The 17,330-nt window shown below is 35.0% G+C and overlaps 1 protein-coding gene across 1 annotated transcript in view; it reads right to left on the reverse strand.

Annotated features, from left to right (window-relative positions):
* LOC109052321 (extracellular sulfatase Sulf-2-like) overlaps positions 1–17,330 on the reverse strand; it is a 41,831-nt gene that overhangs the window by 9,678 nt on the left and 14,823 nt on the right. Inside the window, 6 exon segments of the mRNA XM_042750743.1 lie at positions 263–494; positions 3,914–4,046; positions 4,164–4,220; positions 7,593–7,721; positions 10,323–10,498; positions 11,468–11,618. Of these exon segments, the coding sequence (XP_042606677.1) occupies positions 263–494; positions 3,914–4,046; positions 4,164–4,220; positions 7,593–7,721; positions 10,323–10,498; positions 11,468–11,618 (878 nt within the window).

Consider the following 17,330-nt stretch of genomic DNA (forward strand, 5'->3'; position numbering starts at 1 on the left):
ATATATATATATATATATAAACAAATCAAGTCAGGTCTTTGAGAAGAATTTGTTTACATATTAAAAAATTCATGACAATTAAAATAACAAAGGATTGTACAGAAATTCTGATAATATTAATTAGAAGTCGATTTTCTATTACGCCTCAGCTCCACTAGAGGGCAGCAGAGGCACAGAGAATAATTCAGCTAATGCCTCCTGCATGATTTTTTGGAGGACTTGTTGCTGTGTGTTTTGTAGCTCAGTATCTAGTCATACTCACTCTTTTTGGAGAACAGTTTATTCTTGGAGAAGGTGCTCAGTCTGTAGCTTGTGGGTTCACAATTGCAGCCTTGAGGCTCAGAGTTCACGCTGACATCAGCGCTCATGCTCTGCAGATAAATCTGTGATTTGATGCTGGATACAGACGGCTTCCGCACTGCAGACAGACTGGCCATGCCTTTGCATTTAGACAACCTCAGCTTCCCTGTGGCATCTTCAACACACTGCCACTTCTGCAGAGACACAGACAAAGAGGGACATCATGCAGTTTTACTCTCAAAGATGATTCATATACAGTAACATAACAGAAACAAAAGGTATGATATTGCCACAGTTGCTTGGACATGGTACCAGGGTAATATCATGATTTTTTTAAAAGGTACTAAGATAATATTTTATCATTCAAAAACATGATGCAAAGTAGAGTAGCATTACCATATGATACCATAGAAAGGCAGCTCTCTTGATGTGACTTGAGGCTAAATATCTTACTCGTTCTTATAAAACATTCTTAGCTCGTTCCTCTGAACTGTATTTGACAGCGTCTGCTCACGAACACAATTTGTTTGACACCATCAACACCCATTAACTTTTCTCCATGATGACTGTGTGCGTGGATGAGTGTGCTTATACTCCGGAAGTAAAAGGTGAAAATTAACCCCCTGCCTCGTGTCGGCATTCTTACGCAGCTGTAATTATCACAAATCCACCTCGTTAAAAGCCTCATTAATGAGGAACTTAAGCTACAGAGTGCTCAGGGCTGCACACTATCAGAGAGATGAGAGAAACATGCCTTTCTTTTTAGTCGCCTTTTAGGGGCCTTGTAGTTAAAGACATGGCTGGTAAATGAAAGAAGCTATGAGGGCCAATCAAGCATTTTGTACCAAGTGCTATTTTATATCATCACAAAATGTAGAGTGTGTTATTGCACAGCTCTATATATAAAGTTGGATATATATTATATCCCACTAACCCGCATACATACAGTACACTCATGTAAATCGATACAGCAAATTTCAACTCCATGACTTTTGTTTTTATTGCATAATGTAACAATACTATTGCCGAATATATAAGATTGGATGTGCATAATATCCAAATTTATCTGCATACATACATACTCATGTAAAGTGCATATACTATATTGCAAAAACCAGCTCCAATCGGCTAAATCCAAATGTAAGGCATGAAGATATTAAGATAAAATAAATATGAACATAATTATTTTCTGTAAAGTAAAACTACTTTGAAACAATGTGTATCATAAAATGAAGTAAATGTGCTGCACTAAAAAAATATTTTCTCATAAAATAAATATTTTACAAAGTACATTGGAATAAAATCAAAGCCATGTTTCTAACTCTGTTATGTTCCAAATTTGAAGTTGATATCACAAAAAAAAAAAAGAAAAAAAAGAAAAGAGGTTCCTGTGAGATTTTGTTTAGGTGCTATATCAAAAATAGTCACTGGGTGACACTCATACTCCATTGAATTTTGGAAGTATTTCCCTGTCAAAAAGTTATACATTTCTGTCACAGTATTACTTCTACCACAAAATAATCACCAAATGTGGAACCTGGAGACCATTCCAACCATGTGTTTTGTCAAATATTTTTAAAAAAGTTTTGATAATTAAATATTGTAGCAAAATTTGTAACATGGCACTTGACACTGCTTAATTAATTTTAATTTTAATTTTAAGTGTTTAAGCTTTCAAAATATATCTATATTTAGGATGATTACTAAAATATGTGACAGTTAAGAGGTTAAAGGGATATTTCACCCAAAAATGAAAATTCTGTCATTTACTCATCCTCATGAGTAATCCTCATCCTCTTTCTTTTTTCCTGTTGTACACATAAGAACATATTTTGAAAAATGTAACCAAAGTGTTGATGGTAGCCACTGAATTCCATAGTATGAAAAAAACAAAACAAACAAACAAAAAAACAATGGAAGTCAATGGCTACCAGCAACTCTCTGACTAACAACATTCTTTAAAATGAGGGTGAGAAATGATGACAGAATTTAATTTTGGGATGAACTATCTCTTTAAGTATATAAGGTGTTAAAACTTTGCTGATAGCATGTGCACATAAACAACACTTTCTGCAGGTGCAATTTCCCCTTTTTCTTGGTTTGAAAGTTAGAAGATTTTCTTTCTTCGCAAAAGTGTGAAGGTAGGCAATGACAGACTGTTCCTTGATCAAAGCGGAAAAGCAGGTGGAGGAATAAAGCCTGACATAAAAAACGAAAGAAAGAGATGGAGAAAAGAGAAAGGGATGGAGAGAATAGATAATGCAGGAATGGGCTGCAGGTCCCTGGAGGACTACAGTGGGCCAGTCTTGTTAAAGTGAGAGCATGAAATTTCAGGTGTCTGATCTGACAGCTCAGACATCTCTCTGTTCTCACTTCACACACACACACACACACACACACACACACACACACACACACACACACACACACACACACACACACACACACACACACACACACACACACACACACACACACACACACACACACACACACGTTTATGGACATGGTGTCATGGCAATATTATGGTTACTGTAATTACCTTCAGTGTAGTACCTCTGTAATTACTGTACATACTGTACTAGTGGATAAAAGTTTGCAATAAATAGGACTGATAAGAAAATAATATGCTCAGCAAGGCTGCAATTATTTGATAAAAAACAGTAATATTGTGAAATATTGTTACATTATAAAATAAGTCTTTTCTATTGTAATATATTTTAAAATGTAATTTATTTATGTGATCCAAAGCTGAATTTTCAGCATCATTACTCCAGTCTTGAGTGTCACATGATGCTTCAGAAATCATTCTAATATACTGATCTGCTGCTCAAGAAACATTTCTTCTTCTTATTATTATTATTAACACCAAGATTCAAAAGTTTGGGATAAGATTTAAAAGATTTAATTCAGCAAAGATTCATTAAATTGTTTAAAAGTGACAGTAAAGACATTTATAATATTACAAATGATTTCTATTTCAAATAATATATTTTTTTTTTTACATTTTATTTATATTTGATTTATGTGTTTTATTATTTTATCATTATTGCTGTTGTTGTTTACTATTATTGTTTTTAATTGAAAATACAGCTTTGGTGAGCACAATACACTTTATGAACTATTAAAAAAAATAAACATACAGTATCAATGTAAAGTATTGTTAGAAATATCACAATGGTAAGGTGTTTTTCCTGGGTGGTGGGTAGTAGTATTTCACAGACGTGCTGGTTCTGATGGCATTAGCTGGTGAAGGCATAGCTCATGAATATTTATTATGTTATGCACAAACGATTGAACATGAGATTTTAGTGTTTTAAATAGTCTATGTGACATATTTAGGTCAGCAGAAGAGTTTTTGCTCATTTGCAAGTCAAATTGAAAGGCAAACAATAACATTATGATATGGAATGTCCAGAAATCATCTACACAGCAATTTCACTATCACATCAAGTTGCTACTTGTGACATTTCATTTGATAATTTCATCTCTGCTGCTCTGAATGCATGCATCAACAAACCAATGTCTGAAACACTGGACTCCTGGTAATGTGGAGAAGTGGATTGCTGCCTATATATTCTTCTGCACTGTATGTACAGGTATGTTGTTGTACCTGACCGATCTGTTCACATGGCGTCTGGTACTCTGCGCGCTGGCACAGGTCTTTAACACGCTGGTATTTGGGCAGGTAGTTTTCCTCCTGGGCCATATCTTTCCCATCATTCAACACTTTATGCAGCAGTTTTCTGTCACCAGAGAAGAAGAGAAAAACCTCTTGTTATCTGAATAAACATACGCTGACCTTTCACACCAAAAACCCAGAGCTCTCAGGCTGTTTTCACATTTAATTTGCACTGACTCACCCTCTCTCCACCAGGAACGAGTCCCTCCACACTTTTCCTTTCTTGTTGAGCTGGAACCTGCAATTAGGAGAGACAGATGGATATTGATCTACCGGCTCTGTTACTGATCACCTGGAACAGCAAATTGTCCAGAAATTGGCCATTGCTCAATGGACTCAAATGATGAGTAAATGCAAAAAGTTGAGGCCGAGATTGAAAAAGAGAGAAAAATCGTAATGCTGAAAACAATGACAAACAGCTTAAACTGAAATCCAGCCTGCAATTTAAAGTGTTTTTTCTTCTCCTCTACTATCCCTGATGAAAAACAGAAGGAAATGTGGTGGTGAGGAAACATAAGTGTTCTGTGCACCTCCTGACCTTCTCTGCAGATATGAGCTATCGATCGGTGCTCTCACACACCCTCTCTGATCTCCGCAGGAGTTTCTGCCAGATTTAGGAATGTTCTGGCTGGCCTTTTCTCCTATTCAGACTCCTATTGTTAGTGGTACTTGCAAAGGCATCATCAGTTCACAAACTCCAAAGCCAAAGTTATGCGTACATTGCCTCATGCCATTTGTGTTGTGGACATGAATGATACTAAATTATGGGGTTTATAGAAAAGTGGTGTGCTATTGGGTCGTCATGATAATAATCATTAAAAAAAAAGGATAAATTGAATACTATTTTAAATAGTAACAAACTGAGCTAGCCTTGCTTGTCATAAAAAGGTGAAATTATCTAATATTTATATGACTTACTGATGCTGACACAGCCATGAGGGCCAACAGGGTCCTCACTGTGATATCATTTCTTGTTTTATGTTTTTAAGGTTCTGTTATGTTGGTTACACCACTTTGATCTAGATGACAAAAAATTGTTTATTAATGAATTATGAAAGCCTGTTTCTGCCACTGAATAAAAAAATAAAACAACGTAATTGCTTTTTATCTCAAAATTCGGACATTTTTTCTCGCAGTTGTGAGTTTACATCTCGCAATTCTGATTTATTTTCTCAGAATCACGAGTTATAAAGTCAGAATTGTTTGATATAAACTCCCACTGAGGTAAAAACTCACAATTGCGTGTTATAAAGTCAGAACTGCGATGCAATTCTGAGAAATAAAGTCAAGTTGTGAGATATAAACTCGCAATTATCTGCAAGATATTTATCTCGCAATTCTTATTTTACAACTCGCAACTGCAAGTTTATATCATGCAATTCTGAGGAAAAAAGTTGGAATTGTAAGATGTAAACTCAGAATTGTGAGAAATAAACTCATAATTCTGACTTCATTTCTCGCAATTCTGACTTCATTTCTAGCAAATTGTCTATCCATATCACACAATTCAGACTTTATAACTTTATTTATAATTGTGAGATAAAGAGCTGCAATAACCCAGTTTAAATTTTTATTCAGTGGCAGAAATAGGCTTCCATAACACGATCACAATTTATGTTCACAATTCTTTTTGATGTTGGTTTTTGCAAGTTAATGAGCAGTACAACAAAACTTATTTCCATGTTTAAGGAAATATAGCCCTTAATATAGAAATATAGAAGAATATAGCATTTCGACCAAAATAACGGTTGGTAATATGACCAAAATCATATTTCACATTATTTTATTTCAATACTAATAAAAAATAGGCACTGAACTGCACCACCATAAACCATAGCTGTAAAGTCAGTTTGTGGAGACAGTTTAATCATTCACGATTTACTATTGTCATATCACAAACGCTTATTATTAGTCATATTTAGGACCAGAATATCTTGGGGATAGGTTTACTCAACCACCTAGTAAACACCCAGAGACCCTAGCAACTGTTTAGAGATGCCCTTGAAACCATCATGAACACCTCAGCACGTGGAAGCTGATGAAATATAGAGGTCCTTATTTAATTAGTGTCTATCTGAGCTGACTGAGAGCACAAGGGAAGTGCAAGCCCTCCATCTCCCTGCCAGTCATTTTTCCTGAAAGCCCCTCTTTCCTCCGGATTTCTTATTTCCTGTCCCCCACACCTCCTGCTGAGATATGCATCTCTTCCTCTCATCTGAAATAAAAGAGGTACGCGGGCTAGCGGAAGAGTGCAGAGATGAGATTTCAGCAGGTGTCATGGTGATGAGGGGCTCTGTGCCAGTAGGATGCCTGGCAGACCGCCATCTGCTGCCACTCAATGACAGTGAAGTGAGGCGAGTTGTTGTTCAAACTGCTCCGAATGCAATGTGTCATTATCCTCAGGAACCTCAGCATTACAAACTGATCAAGTAATATAGTGAACTAACTAGCGCTGTTCACTCTTAAAAATAAAGGTTCCAAAAGGGTGTATTTGCAGTGATGCCATAGAAGAACCATAGTCAGTTCTCCAAAGAACCTTTCAGTGAACAGTTCCTAAAAGAACCATTTTAAAGAACATTTTAAAAATCTACAGAACCTTTTTTAAACTATAAAGAACCTTTCCTGCATTTGAAAGGTTCCTTGGATGTTCGAGGTTCTTCATAGAACCATTGATGCCAATAAAGAACCTTTATTTTTAAGTGTTGATTCTGCACTGAGAAATATAACACTGAGGAGTGAATTTATTAAACAGCTGTGCCACTTTTGCAAGTGCTAACCTGCGTTTTATTCACAAACCACCCACAATCCAGTTCACCCAGGTGCCAAATGTGCTGAAACAGCAATGTGCTGTGGGCATTCACAGTAAATTACATTTCTGTCATTCCTTTCATCACAGACATACCTCCTTTATATGTAAATCAGGTTAATTATAGATTGCCTCTTGTTCAAAAAAGGCATTGTACACGTTATGAGAACTGAAGTTCATATAAAGGATCATATAAAAGAAAAAAGATTGTAAGTTGCATTGTTATTTTCTTTTTTAATGATTCTAGATGTTTTGAAGCTATATTTAATTATTTGACAATTACCGAACATTCGATTGTTTTAATTTATTGGTAAATTTGTAATTGTTTTAAAAAGTACTTAGAACTAAGGAATTAAATGTATAAATTTATCGTAATTTAAATCATCAAAAATCATTTTGGAATTGAATTGTGTAAATCAGATCGATTCAAGAGGTTCATAAATATTCACACCCATAGTAAAAGACATTTTTGACTGATCACGCCAGGAATTATTCATCGAATGATGATAAAATGAAGGAAAACAGAATTCGCCCCTTAATATACCAAACTTTCTTTAATGAAGTTATCTGGCCAATTCTCGTACCAACTGACCAGTTTTGACTTTTTTATTCTGCTGATGTGACCAAGGAAGCCCCAGCAGTGAATAATAGTACTGATCAATAAACTCATGTAGCACTTCCAGTGTCCACGACTTTATCGAAATTAACAAGCACCGTATATTATTTCTCCTTCCTTTTCAGAAATACTCAACTTTAAAGAAAAAAAGAAAAAAAAACCTGTCAGACTTCAGGAGACATCCTCACCTGTTCATCATGCGGTCTGTGTCCAGGAGCTTGAGGATGGACTTGCCGTCCATGTCTGGGGGAACGTCCATCCCTGCGATGTCCAGGATGGTGGGCGCCAAGTCTATGTTCAACACGATGTGGGGGTTGCTATGGAAACAGAAGAAGGGGTCGACCATTTGACATAATGGTCAGAAACCAGACGAGCAGCATGTGAGCACCGAATGATAATAAGATACAGACAGTGAGAGAAATAAAGAGATCCAAGACTTTCTCAAAATGGAATACAGCAGTTCTCCTACTAAATATAGAATACACTGCATAGTGACTACTAATTTTCTTAAACGTACTATGTAATATACATTTGTAATGTGTATCTGAAATGTCATTATGTGCAGTGACAGGTGGGCAAATCTCCTCATTTCTACAAGTTTACATATATCGATGTACACTTCTTCCCTATGCCATGTGCTGTGTCTTTCAGACTGAGCCTGTATGATTTGGGGTGTCACTTAAGATGTTTGAACACCCAGTGAAGTAATGGGAAATCGGATGCATGCTGAGTGTCCATGAACAAATATGGCAGCATGCAGGTCACATACTAGCAGAGCTGCAAGTGCCATCTGAACAACTGTCATTGAGATAAATGTGAACGCTAACACAGTAGTCCTCAAACCTTCTGACTCCAAGAGAGGCCCCCACTGTCCAAGACAATATTGCAAGATATTTTCAAGTGCTCCTGCTGTAATGACAGAGCTGCTTGTTTTTAAACTTTTTAAGTTAAAAACAAGAGGAGTGTTAACATAATAAAATCATTTAAATAACTGTATTAAGATTATATTACATTAGAAAAAAAATTATATAACATAATTATAATTATGTAAAATAAATAGTCAAATTTACTTACATGAATCAATCAATCAATAAATGAATGAACTAAATAAATAGATTAACTGTTATAAAATAAAATGAATTGAAATATAAATATTAGATCAAAAATGGTTAACAAAAATCTGAAATGTTACCTAGGCAAGTAACTGAAATAACTAACTGAAATAAAATACATGTAAGTATTAAAATTACAAAAACTAATACTGAAATAAAAATAGACTATTTAAACAAATTAATTACTGTATTAAAAAATATTAAAAATATATAAAACATTTATATTACATATATTTATATTACAAATTATTTACTTATCTTATTAACTAAGGTTATATTAAATTTGAAGAAAATTATATAAAATAATTATAATTATGTAAAATAATATCAAATAATTCAATTCTATAATTTCAGAAGAACTGAATGTTCAAGAACTGAATGTTCCTCAGAGTTTGTTTTTTGGGGATTAAAATTATTTTAAACTCACAAATAGTAAAAAAAAAAAGAAAAAGAAAAAAGGCTTTAAGGGATTTGATTAATTTCCATGATTTTTCAGGTCTAGAAATCACACTTTTACAATTCCCTCATATATTTATTTTGTGAATGCTGGTTCTTATATAAAAATGAACAAATAAAATAAATAAATAAATTATAATAATCTAAATATTTTGTAATCGTTTTTATTTCATATTATGTAATTTTTTTCTGAAAATTGTTTTGATTTTTTTTATGTATTTTTAATTTTTGTAAAGCTCTTTGAGATGCAACTTTTAAAGTTTATTATTATTATTATTATTATTATTATTATAAATACCATCCATCTTTTTAGTTGTTTTAGTTTATTTTAAAGCTTGTTTTGTCCTATTTTAAATCATCTTGCTGAGGCCCCTGGTTGAGAAGACCTGAGCTAACAGAGAGTTCTATTATAAACCTCTTTGCCTGATATATTAAACATTCACCTTCTGATGCTGAAGAACACATCACACCCCTCAACGTGCCTAACTGTGCCTGTTCATTTTGATTAAAAAAATTATTCAAAACTGATGAGTGTCAATTTTAACTGACCATTTCAAATCTTGTGAAGTCAGTGGACTGAAACTCAGTGGAGATTAATCCAATCACATCCGCTCAGTTTTCAAAAAGTAAATTAGGCTCATCTCTCTCTCTTTTTATTGCCTGAAGGCTCATCTGATGCTGAACTGGCCCCAGCTGTGCCTTTCTCACCCCGAGTCCCTAGCCAAACTCTTTATCCTCTTTTCTGTGCCTTTCATTCACATTAAAAAGTCTTGTGGTCTTCACATGAGTGGTCTTTACTGCTGTTAATCAGCTTTTCTGAGAAAGAGAGAAGCCAGATCACACAGCAGTGGTAAACCAGACTAGTGACTAATGATATTAAATGCTGATAAAAGAGAAAGAGAGAGCTCTGGTCTGGTGCTCCCGTGGGGATGCAGGTTCAAATATGGCCTGCAACATGTGCTGATTTCATTCTCTCTCTTTATATGGCAGGATATTGGAAAGTCATTAAAACCCCATAAATCAAGTTCAGACCTAATTTAAGAGTTACTTTGGCCTCTGTACAAAAACCATTAAACAAAGATGAATTACTATAGACATAAATGTTATATTAAATTATCTAATTATATATGATACTTAATATATACTTTTTCGGGAAATAATATTTTAAGAGCTTCAATTTTGCAATGCATTGCAATGAGAAATTATATTCTCTAAACATTTTGTATTTATATAAATTAATATATGAATAAATATAAATATAAATATAGACTTATCATGGTACTACCATCTAAAACCACTATGTTTTTTGAGGGTTCGTCTCTTGGATGGCGTCATTGGATACACACTCACATGCCTCCTGCCTCCACATTTGGGCCACGGATGTAAAAGGGAACTCTGATGTCAAACTCGTAGGGCATGGATTTGCCCTTGACCAGTCCGAACTGACCGATGTGGTATCCGTGGTCTGCTGTGTAGATCACATATGTGTTGTCCAGCTCCCCAGTGTCCACCAACATGTTGTATATCTGCATTCAGACAGAAGAAACATACCAATGGTAGAATCATTTATAAGGAACAACAGTCTTTTCGTGGTTGCAGTCAAACAAAAATTCTGGAGAAAAACAAGACAAAAGCATCATGGGACTTTTTAGTGTGAATCCAAGAGATTTTGAATGTTAAGTATGCTGCCATGGCTTGATGCAGTTCATTTTCTTAAGCAAGAACTGTACATTTATTTACATGAATGAATGAATAAATTAATTAATTAATGTGAAATGGACCACTGCACTCACAGTGTTACTGTTCATTAAAACAAATAAAAATAATTTTGTTATTTGAAATTAAGCTGAAATAAAATATAAAATATTAGATGAAAAACTAAAATGAAGATTGGAAATATTGCCTAGGCAACTTACTGAAATAAAATAAAGTACTAAAATTATAAAAACTGAAATAAAAATAGACAATTAAAAATAAATTAATTACACTAATATATATATATATATATATATTTTAAAAAGATAAAAACAATAAAATGATAAAAACACACCCACACACACACAAAAAAACAACTAAAACTTTAAACTGAAAATATTAAAATAATAGAATATTCAGAACAGTAATACTGTAAATACCATAAGAAAACATAATTAATACTAAAATACCAATGATTGCAATATCACGTACTGTAGCACTTTAGTATTGCCTTAAAGTGTTAGAAAATGTAGAAAAGTGTTAGAATTATTCAGTACCATGGAATATATGGAATAAAGGTAGGAAATATCTTGGGAACATGATTCATCCATCAAAATAAAAAATATAGAAATATAAAAAATACAATATAAAATATATAATAATATATGTAAACTTTTCCTTACCAATAATGCTAAGACTGGTTTGGAATGGTTTATATATATATATAATTTAAAATAATTGCATTATATTTATATTATTTGTAATTCATGTCATTTGCATAACTCGTATAACTGACGTACCTTCTCCACACTATCATCCACGGACAGCAGCGTCTGCAGTCTCTTGCGCTGCAGCATGTTGGTGAACTCCATGTGAATGGGCTTCATGGGGCCGGTGTAGCGCATAATCCAGTGTTTGTCTGGATTAGGGGCGTAGTTATAACTGGGCGTTCTGAATGGAGAAGAAAAGAGTCGCAGTCAGTGGACCCGCTGAAGCATGACAGAGGGAAATCGAGAAAGTTTTCAGAGCATCTCCAGACACTGTTTGTCTACTCTGTTCTGCTGATGTCGAAGGAAAGCATGTGTCTGCGTGAATGTGCATCTGTGTGTGTTTGCATGGTCAGAATTACAAATGACAGCAATCGACTGTGTGCTTTCTCTCCCTTCTCCTCAAAAATGACACATTGCAATTTACAGTCTCGTGGTTTCTCATGCGCTGACTGACAGACTGACATTCGGTGAATGAAATAGTCGTTCAACCATTATTCAGGGATAAAAGAGTGTTTGTAGCTCCTCCCCTCGCTCCTGTGACAGGCGTGAGAGACCTATTAGAAACAAACAGCACTTATACGCCATGCCTTTACAGTTACAGTGATTAAAAGCCCCCAGCTCTGTTGTTTACAGCCATTACTTAAAGTCCTTCTACAGACAAATCAATGTGAGCATCATCGCACTTATCCGCCTGCTGCCTGGCCTTGTTTTGAGGGTGCCGTATATTTAAACTGATAGCGACTTAGCGACAACAAGGGACGATGTAACTCTCTGTCTCCGTTTAGTGTATCTATTTCTGTACTGGGACCTGAAAAAATGTGTACTGCTGTTCCTTTGACACTTGTTTCTTTTCTTTTTTTTGTGTCTATACAATAGCTCTGATTCAAAGTGTGCTGTCTTCTTAGACCTATTTTAAGGTTACAAAATATGCATAATTTAACTAATATTTCCCTACTGCTGTTCCAAGTGCTAAGAAACAGTAGTGCTGATTTTGATTCATCTGCAATTTGAATGATTTTACTAAAAAGATACATTGAGATTAATTTAATGATTCACTCATTGACTTTTTCTATGGATTATATTGATTATTTTTCCTGCATTTTATCAAATCCCAGTTCATTACTTTATTTCACGAACATGATGCTTCATTCATTGTTGCTCTGGTCGCGTTTAAACCAAGTAATAAGATGCGTTTTTTCGATCCAGTCAAAAGTAAACAGGGCCAAAAACGTTTTGAGCTTGTCCATTTTGGACCACTTCCAGAGCTGAAAACACATTAAACCGGATTGATTTTGTTGTGTAGATGATTATTTGGTTGAATGTGTTAAAATGGGCAAAAAGGGCATTTTCTGCGTTTTACCGAAACACATGAATTACAGTCAAAATCACAGCTGCTTTCTTTATCCTTTTTATTCACTTCCTTTCCCGATTGCTCAGGTTTGTTCAGTCAATAGTGTTTCTGACCAGCCTAGACCAGCCTAGATCAGTTAAAACTAGCCAACCAGCTTAGGCTGGTTTTAGCTGTTTTTTTTCAACAGGGTACCATGCAGCAAAACCATGGTTAGTTTTTGTAAGGGACACACTTCTGTGCAGTAATTAAGTCCTCTGTATTTTTAAGCTTATTATGCTATCAAGGCACTAGCTTAGCAACATGCTAATGCTAGACTGGAATTGACTGTAAACAGAAAAGTCTATTATAAATATAATACTCAACACAGAAAAGTGTAGAGTAAAAATAGTTCTAAGCTGATTCACAACACTATTTCAAGAAATATTTGTATCCTATGTATTTTTAAGTTTATTATCTATCAAGACATTAGCAACATGCTAATTATAAAACTCAAGTGGATTTAACGGCACAAGGAGTAAATATAAATATTTTATATAATACAGAAAATTGTTGAATAAAAATTATTACACATCATTTAACCTAATATTTGTGTCTAGGCTATGCTCTTTATTTCTATTTTGACTACCAGACTAGAATTAATTGTTAATTGAGTCTCTGGTGTGCTTGACGTGAGGAATGCTACTTGCTACACAGTTGCTGCCTATATAGAGTGCTCCAAATAAGTCACTTGAGATTCCATCATGGTTAGAATACGGCCTCAGAAGGCAGCTGCCTATGTAGACCTTAAACAGCATATTCGCTTTCTCTCTCTCTCTCTGGTTTCATCTTCTTTATTGGTCTACACATAATCCTTTTAATCCTCTCAAAACACTCTTTCTCCCTCTCTTGTTCTTTTCTGATCATATTTTCATTATTCCCTCCATCACAGGAGAGATGGAGATGAAACAGGTGCAGCTGGATCACGCGGCGATGAGAACAGGGGGATTTTCCCACTGAATAATATACGCTCTCTGACTGTCTGTGAGGACTTGGACAATATCTCTGCAGTGGCCTTGTGCCAGTCTTAGGGGCAACGAGGGGTTAATTACATACAGCACTGTATGAGGGCAAGGAGCAGAGAAGTACAGGACTAGCGGGAGGCCATTATGGACGGTGGAGGGTGGTTTGCAGTGGATTGAACGGAGAGAATGAGGGCGGTCCCGGGAATTTTTCATGGGATGTTAAGAGAAGAACTCTGCGGCATTCTCTCCTGACAGCAGGAGAATGATACATGCATATCAATGCATGTGTGGAGCACGGCCATTTTTTATGGCTACAGGGGTGAAAAAAGTGACATATTTCTTTGCAGTATAGGTACAATCAGACAGGTGGCGATGTTAAAGAGGTGGATGTGAATCATAAATCATGTTTTATGAAGACTTTGTGTGCAAAAAGAGACTGGAGGAGCAAAACAGGAGCAAGGCTGTTTGTTTTTTATTGGTGAAAGCGAGATGACATCAGAAAAATAATAAAAGCACATTAAATTCCAGACTCTCTGACTCGAGCAGTTACTTTGAAGGGATGATGGATGTTTATGTGAGTCATAAAGTGGGCAGGTTTGCATCTCCTGGTTTATATCTACTCTAATGGTGAATCAAACGCATGTTAAACTGAAAGCTTATCACTTGCACACACACACAATGTTTGAAGAGCTTCCCATTTACTAATTAAAAAATGGATATCTATTCATCTATTTTGGGTTTCTCCCTCATCAGACAGCTTGAGAAAGCGAATGTGCATGTTTGTGAACATTCTGTCTGATTTCATTCCTGACGCCTCAGTATTTCAGGAAAGACAGTAATATTCATTGACAGTACTGTATCTCTTTGCTCTCTCCATCTCTTTTTCTTTCTTGAATGTGACAGAAATGGGAGCTCATGGTCGTGTGGTTTTGTGCTTAGAGACACAATGTCCTGAAAGCAAATCGAATCTGAGAGAGAGACAGACAGAGAGAGAATTTAGTTCATTAGATGCCTTTTGTTTGCTCATTTGTGGTGTGAGATAATATATCTGTGTGTGTGCTGTCGGATGTATCTGGGGCATGAAATATATTCTATACAAGTACATTAATGTAAATCTTCAAGCTTGTTTTTTTACAGTATGTGTTGTTTTATATGTATGAAATATGGCAGTATGCAATTTATAGTACATTTTAAGTCTGTGGTCAGATTCATGTACTGAGCAAAGAAAGTTTACTGTTGTTAACTGTTAACGTTTATAGAGAGCTGAATAATAACATCTGGTTTATTAGAGCTGAAATTTAAAGGTAACTTATGTATCACAGTGTATCTTTTGGTCATTTGATTTTTTTTTTTTTTATTTAATATTGAAAGTAGAAAAATTTGAAAACTGTTCAATTTTCGCTTTTTTTCTTTATTTTTTGTAAAAAAAAAATGTAAAAACAAGAATTCGGCTTAATTTTTTGTTTTTCGTTCAGGGGTAGAAAAATGAAGAAACAGCTTGAATATTCTATTTCTACATGTGAGTGGGAATTAATTGCCCCTTTCTCCTGATTGGTCAGCCAAAGTTCAAACCGTGCCGTCATTAGTTCTTCTGCAGTTCTGTGCGGCAGAATAATAGTCCTCTGCTGCTGCAGTCATACGGATTCTTAAACAGATTCATTGCAACTACATTTTATTTTGTTTTACATCAAACAACCAGACAGATGAATGGCTCGACACAACTTGTACCGGGGCAGAGTCTAGACAGAGCTTTCTTCTGTTTGTTTAATTAAGTACATTTGGAATATACGCCACGAGATGCATATGAATATTTTACTACAGATTTGCATCCGCTTAGAGAATAAAAATTTACAGAGAAGTCACCATTTTCTGTCATTAAATGGGTGAGCAGGACATTTTTTGTGTGTGTGTTTCAAAAGAAGAAGGTAGGCATAATAAGCCATATATAATCAGTATATTTTCATATGCCATTCGCATGTTTGTTACACAGAAAAGTTAAAAAAAATTTTTTTTTTGAAGAATTGTACTGTAAACATTTGAACAAGTTTACAAATTTATTTATTTATTTTAAGAAATGTAAATTATATAAATTTCATGTATATTTCATTTTTAACTACCTTCTTGGGCAGATTTTCATGAATCTGACCTCTGCCCAGGAATTTCCTGTATCCAGAGGCTGAATTTATGAGGTTACCGGGCACAACAGTAGACATGGAGAATTATAAAATGAGATTTTGAGATTACTTGGTGTACACAGAGAGTGAGAGTGGGGTCCTAGAGATTTAGCAAATCCAGCTACCTAAAAACAACTGGATCACGTGTAGACAGGATTTAACCTAGACATGTGAGTGTGTACAAATATGCTTTTCATCATCATGCATGTTCTCAGCATGTGTGTGATTGTGTGTGTGTGTGTGTGTGTGTGTGTGTGTGTGTGAAGAATGGCAGGAGGATTACAGACCCTGGGAAAAGCATAGACAGAGACAGGAGGATTTATCTGCTGGAGGGACAGAAATGGAGGGATGAGATGAACGAAAGGAGAGAAAGAGACATTGGAGAAAAAAGGTCTAGTACCAGCTGGTGACCAATTAGCAAGAGAGCAGGAGAGACCGGCAGAGAAAAGCAAGTGTGTGTGAGTCAGTGGGTACATTAGCGTGAACCGAAGAGGACTATTTCCATTATAACATCTCTATCGAGGAGCACTTGAGTGACAGAAATAGAGAAAAGTGCAGTAAGATTTCTATTCACAGTGTAATCCATGATTTCCAGCTGTTTCTCTGCTCTCTTCCTATTCATCTCCACTATCACTGACCCTTTTCATGTTTTTGTGTATGTACAATAGTCCAAAAGTCTGAGACCTCAATGAATTTTTTTCCCCTGAGCTTAACTTTTAAATGAAATGTAAAAATTATGAAAAAATTACAACACAGAAACATAAAAAATAATAATGAATATAGCTGCAAGCAGCAATTAAGGAGCCAGGCACTACAGAAGCAAGCAAGGCAGCGAGCATCAGACCAATTTAAGATGATTTTATTAAAAATGTAGTAATATGTAATAGAATTTAATGGTTTATCACTTTGAACAATAGGCGGCACTGTTACCAAATTGATGTAGTGTGTTCAGTGTGAAATGACAATGGCACACACAAAGTTTGGTGTTAATATATTAACTTTGCAGAGTTACAGCCTCAAATTTGTTTATGTGTTAATATTTTAATAAGATTTTGTCTATCGAAACTAAATCTATAACTTTTTGCCAGCATGGTCTAAAGATGATCTGAGCTGAATTTGTATTTGTAAATATCGGACCAACGTTCTAGGAGGGATTTGAAAAAGTATGTTTTCAAAGAAAATCTAAATGGTGGACAGGAAACTTGGCTGATTATGGCCTAATTTATATCAATCTTCTCAGCTGCTCTGAAACCTTTTTAGTACCTTCAAGGCATGATGTTGAAGACACATACAGAGTTTCGTAACGATACACCAATGCGTTCGCAAAATATAGCATTTTATGACAAAATTCAAAATTACCGACACCC

This window comes from Cyprinus carpio, chromosome B23, assembly GCF_018340385.1.
Source record: "Cyprinus carpio isolate SPL01 chromosome B23, ASM1834038v1, whole genome shotgun sequence".
Taxonomy (NCBI): Eukaryota; Metazoa; Chordata; class Actinopteri; order Cypriniformes; family Cyprinidae; genus Cyprinus; species Cyprinus carpio.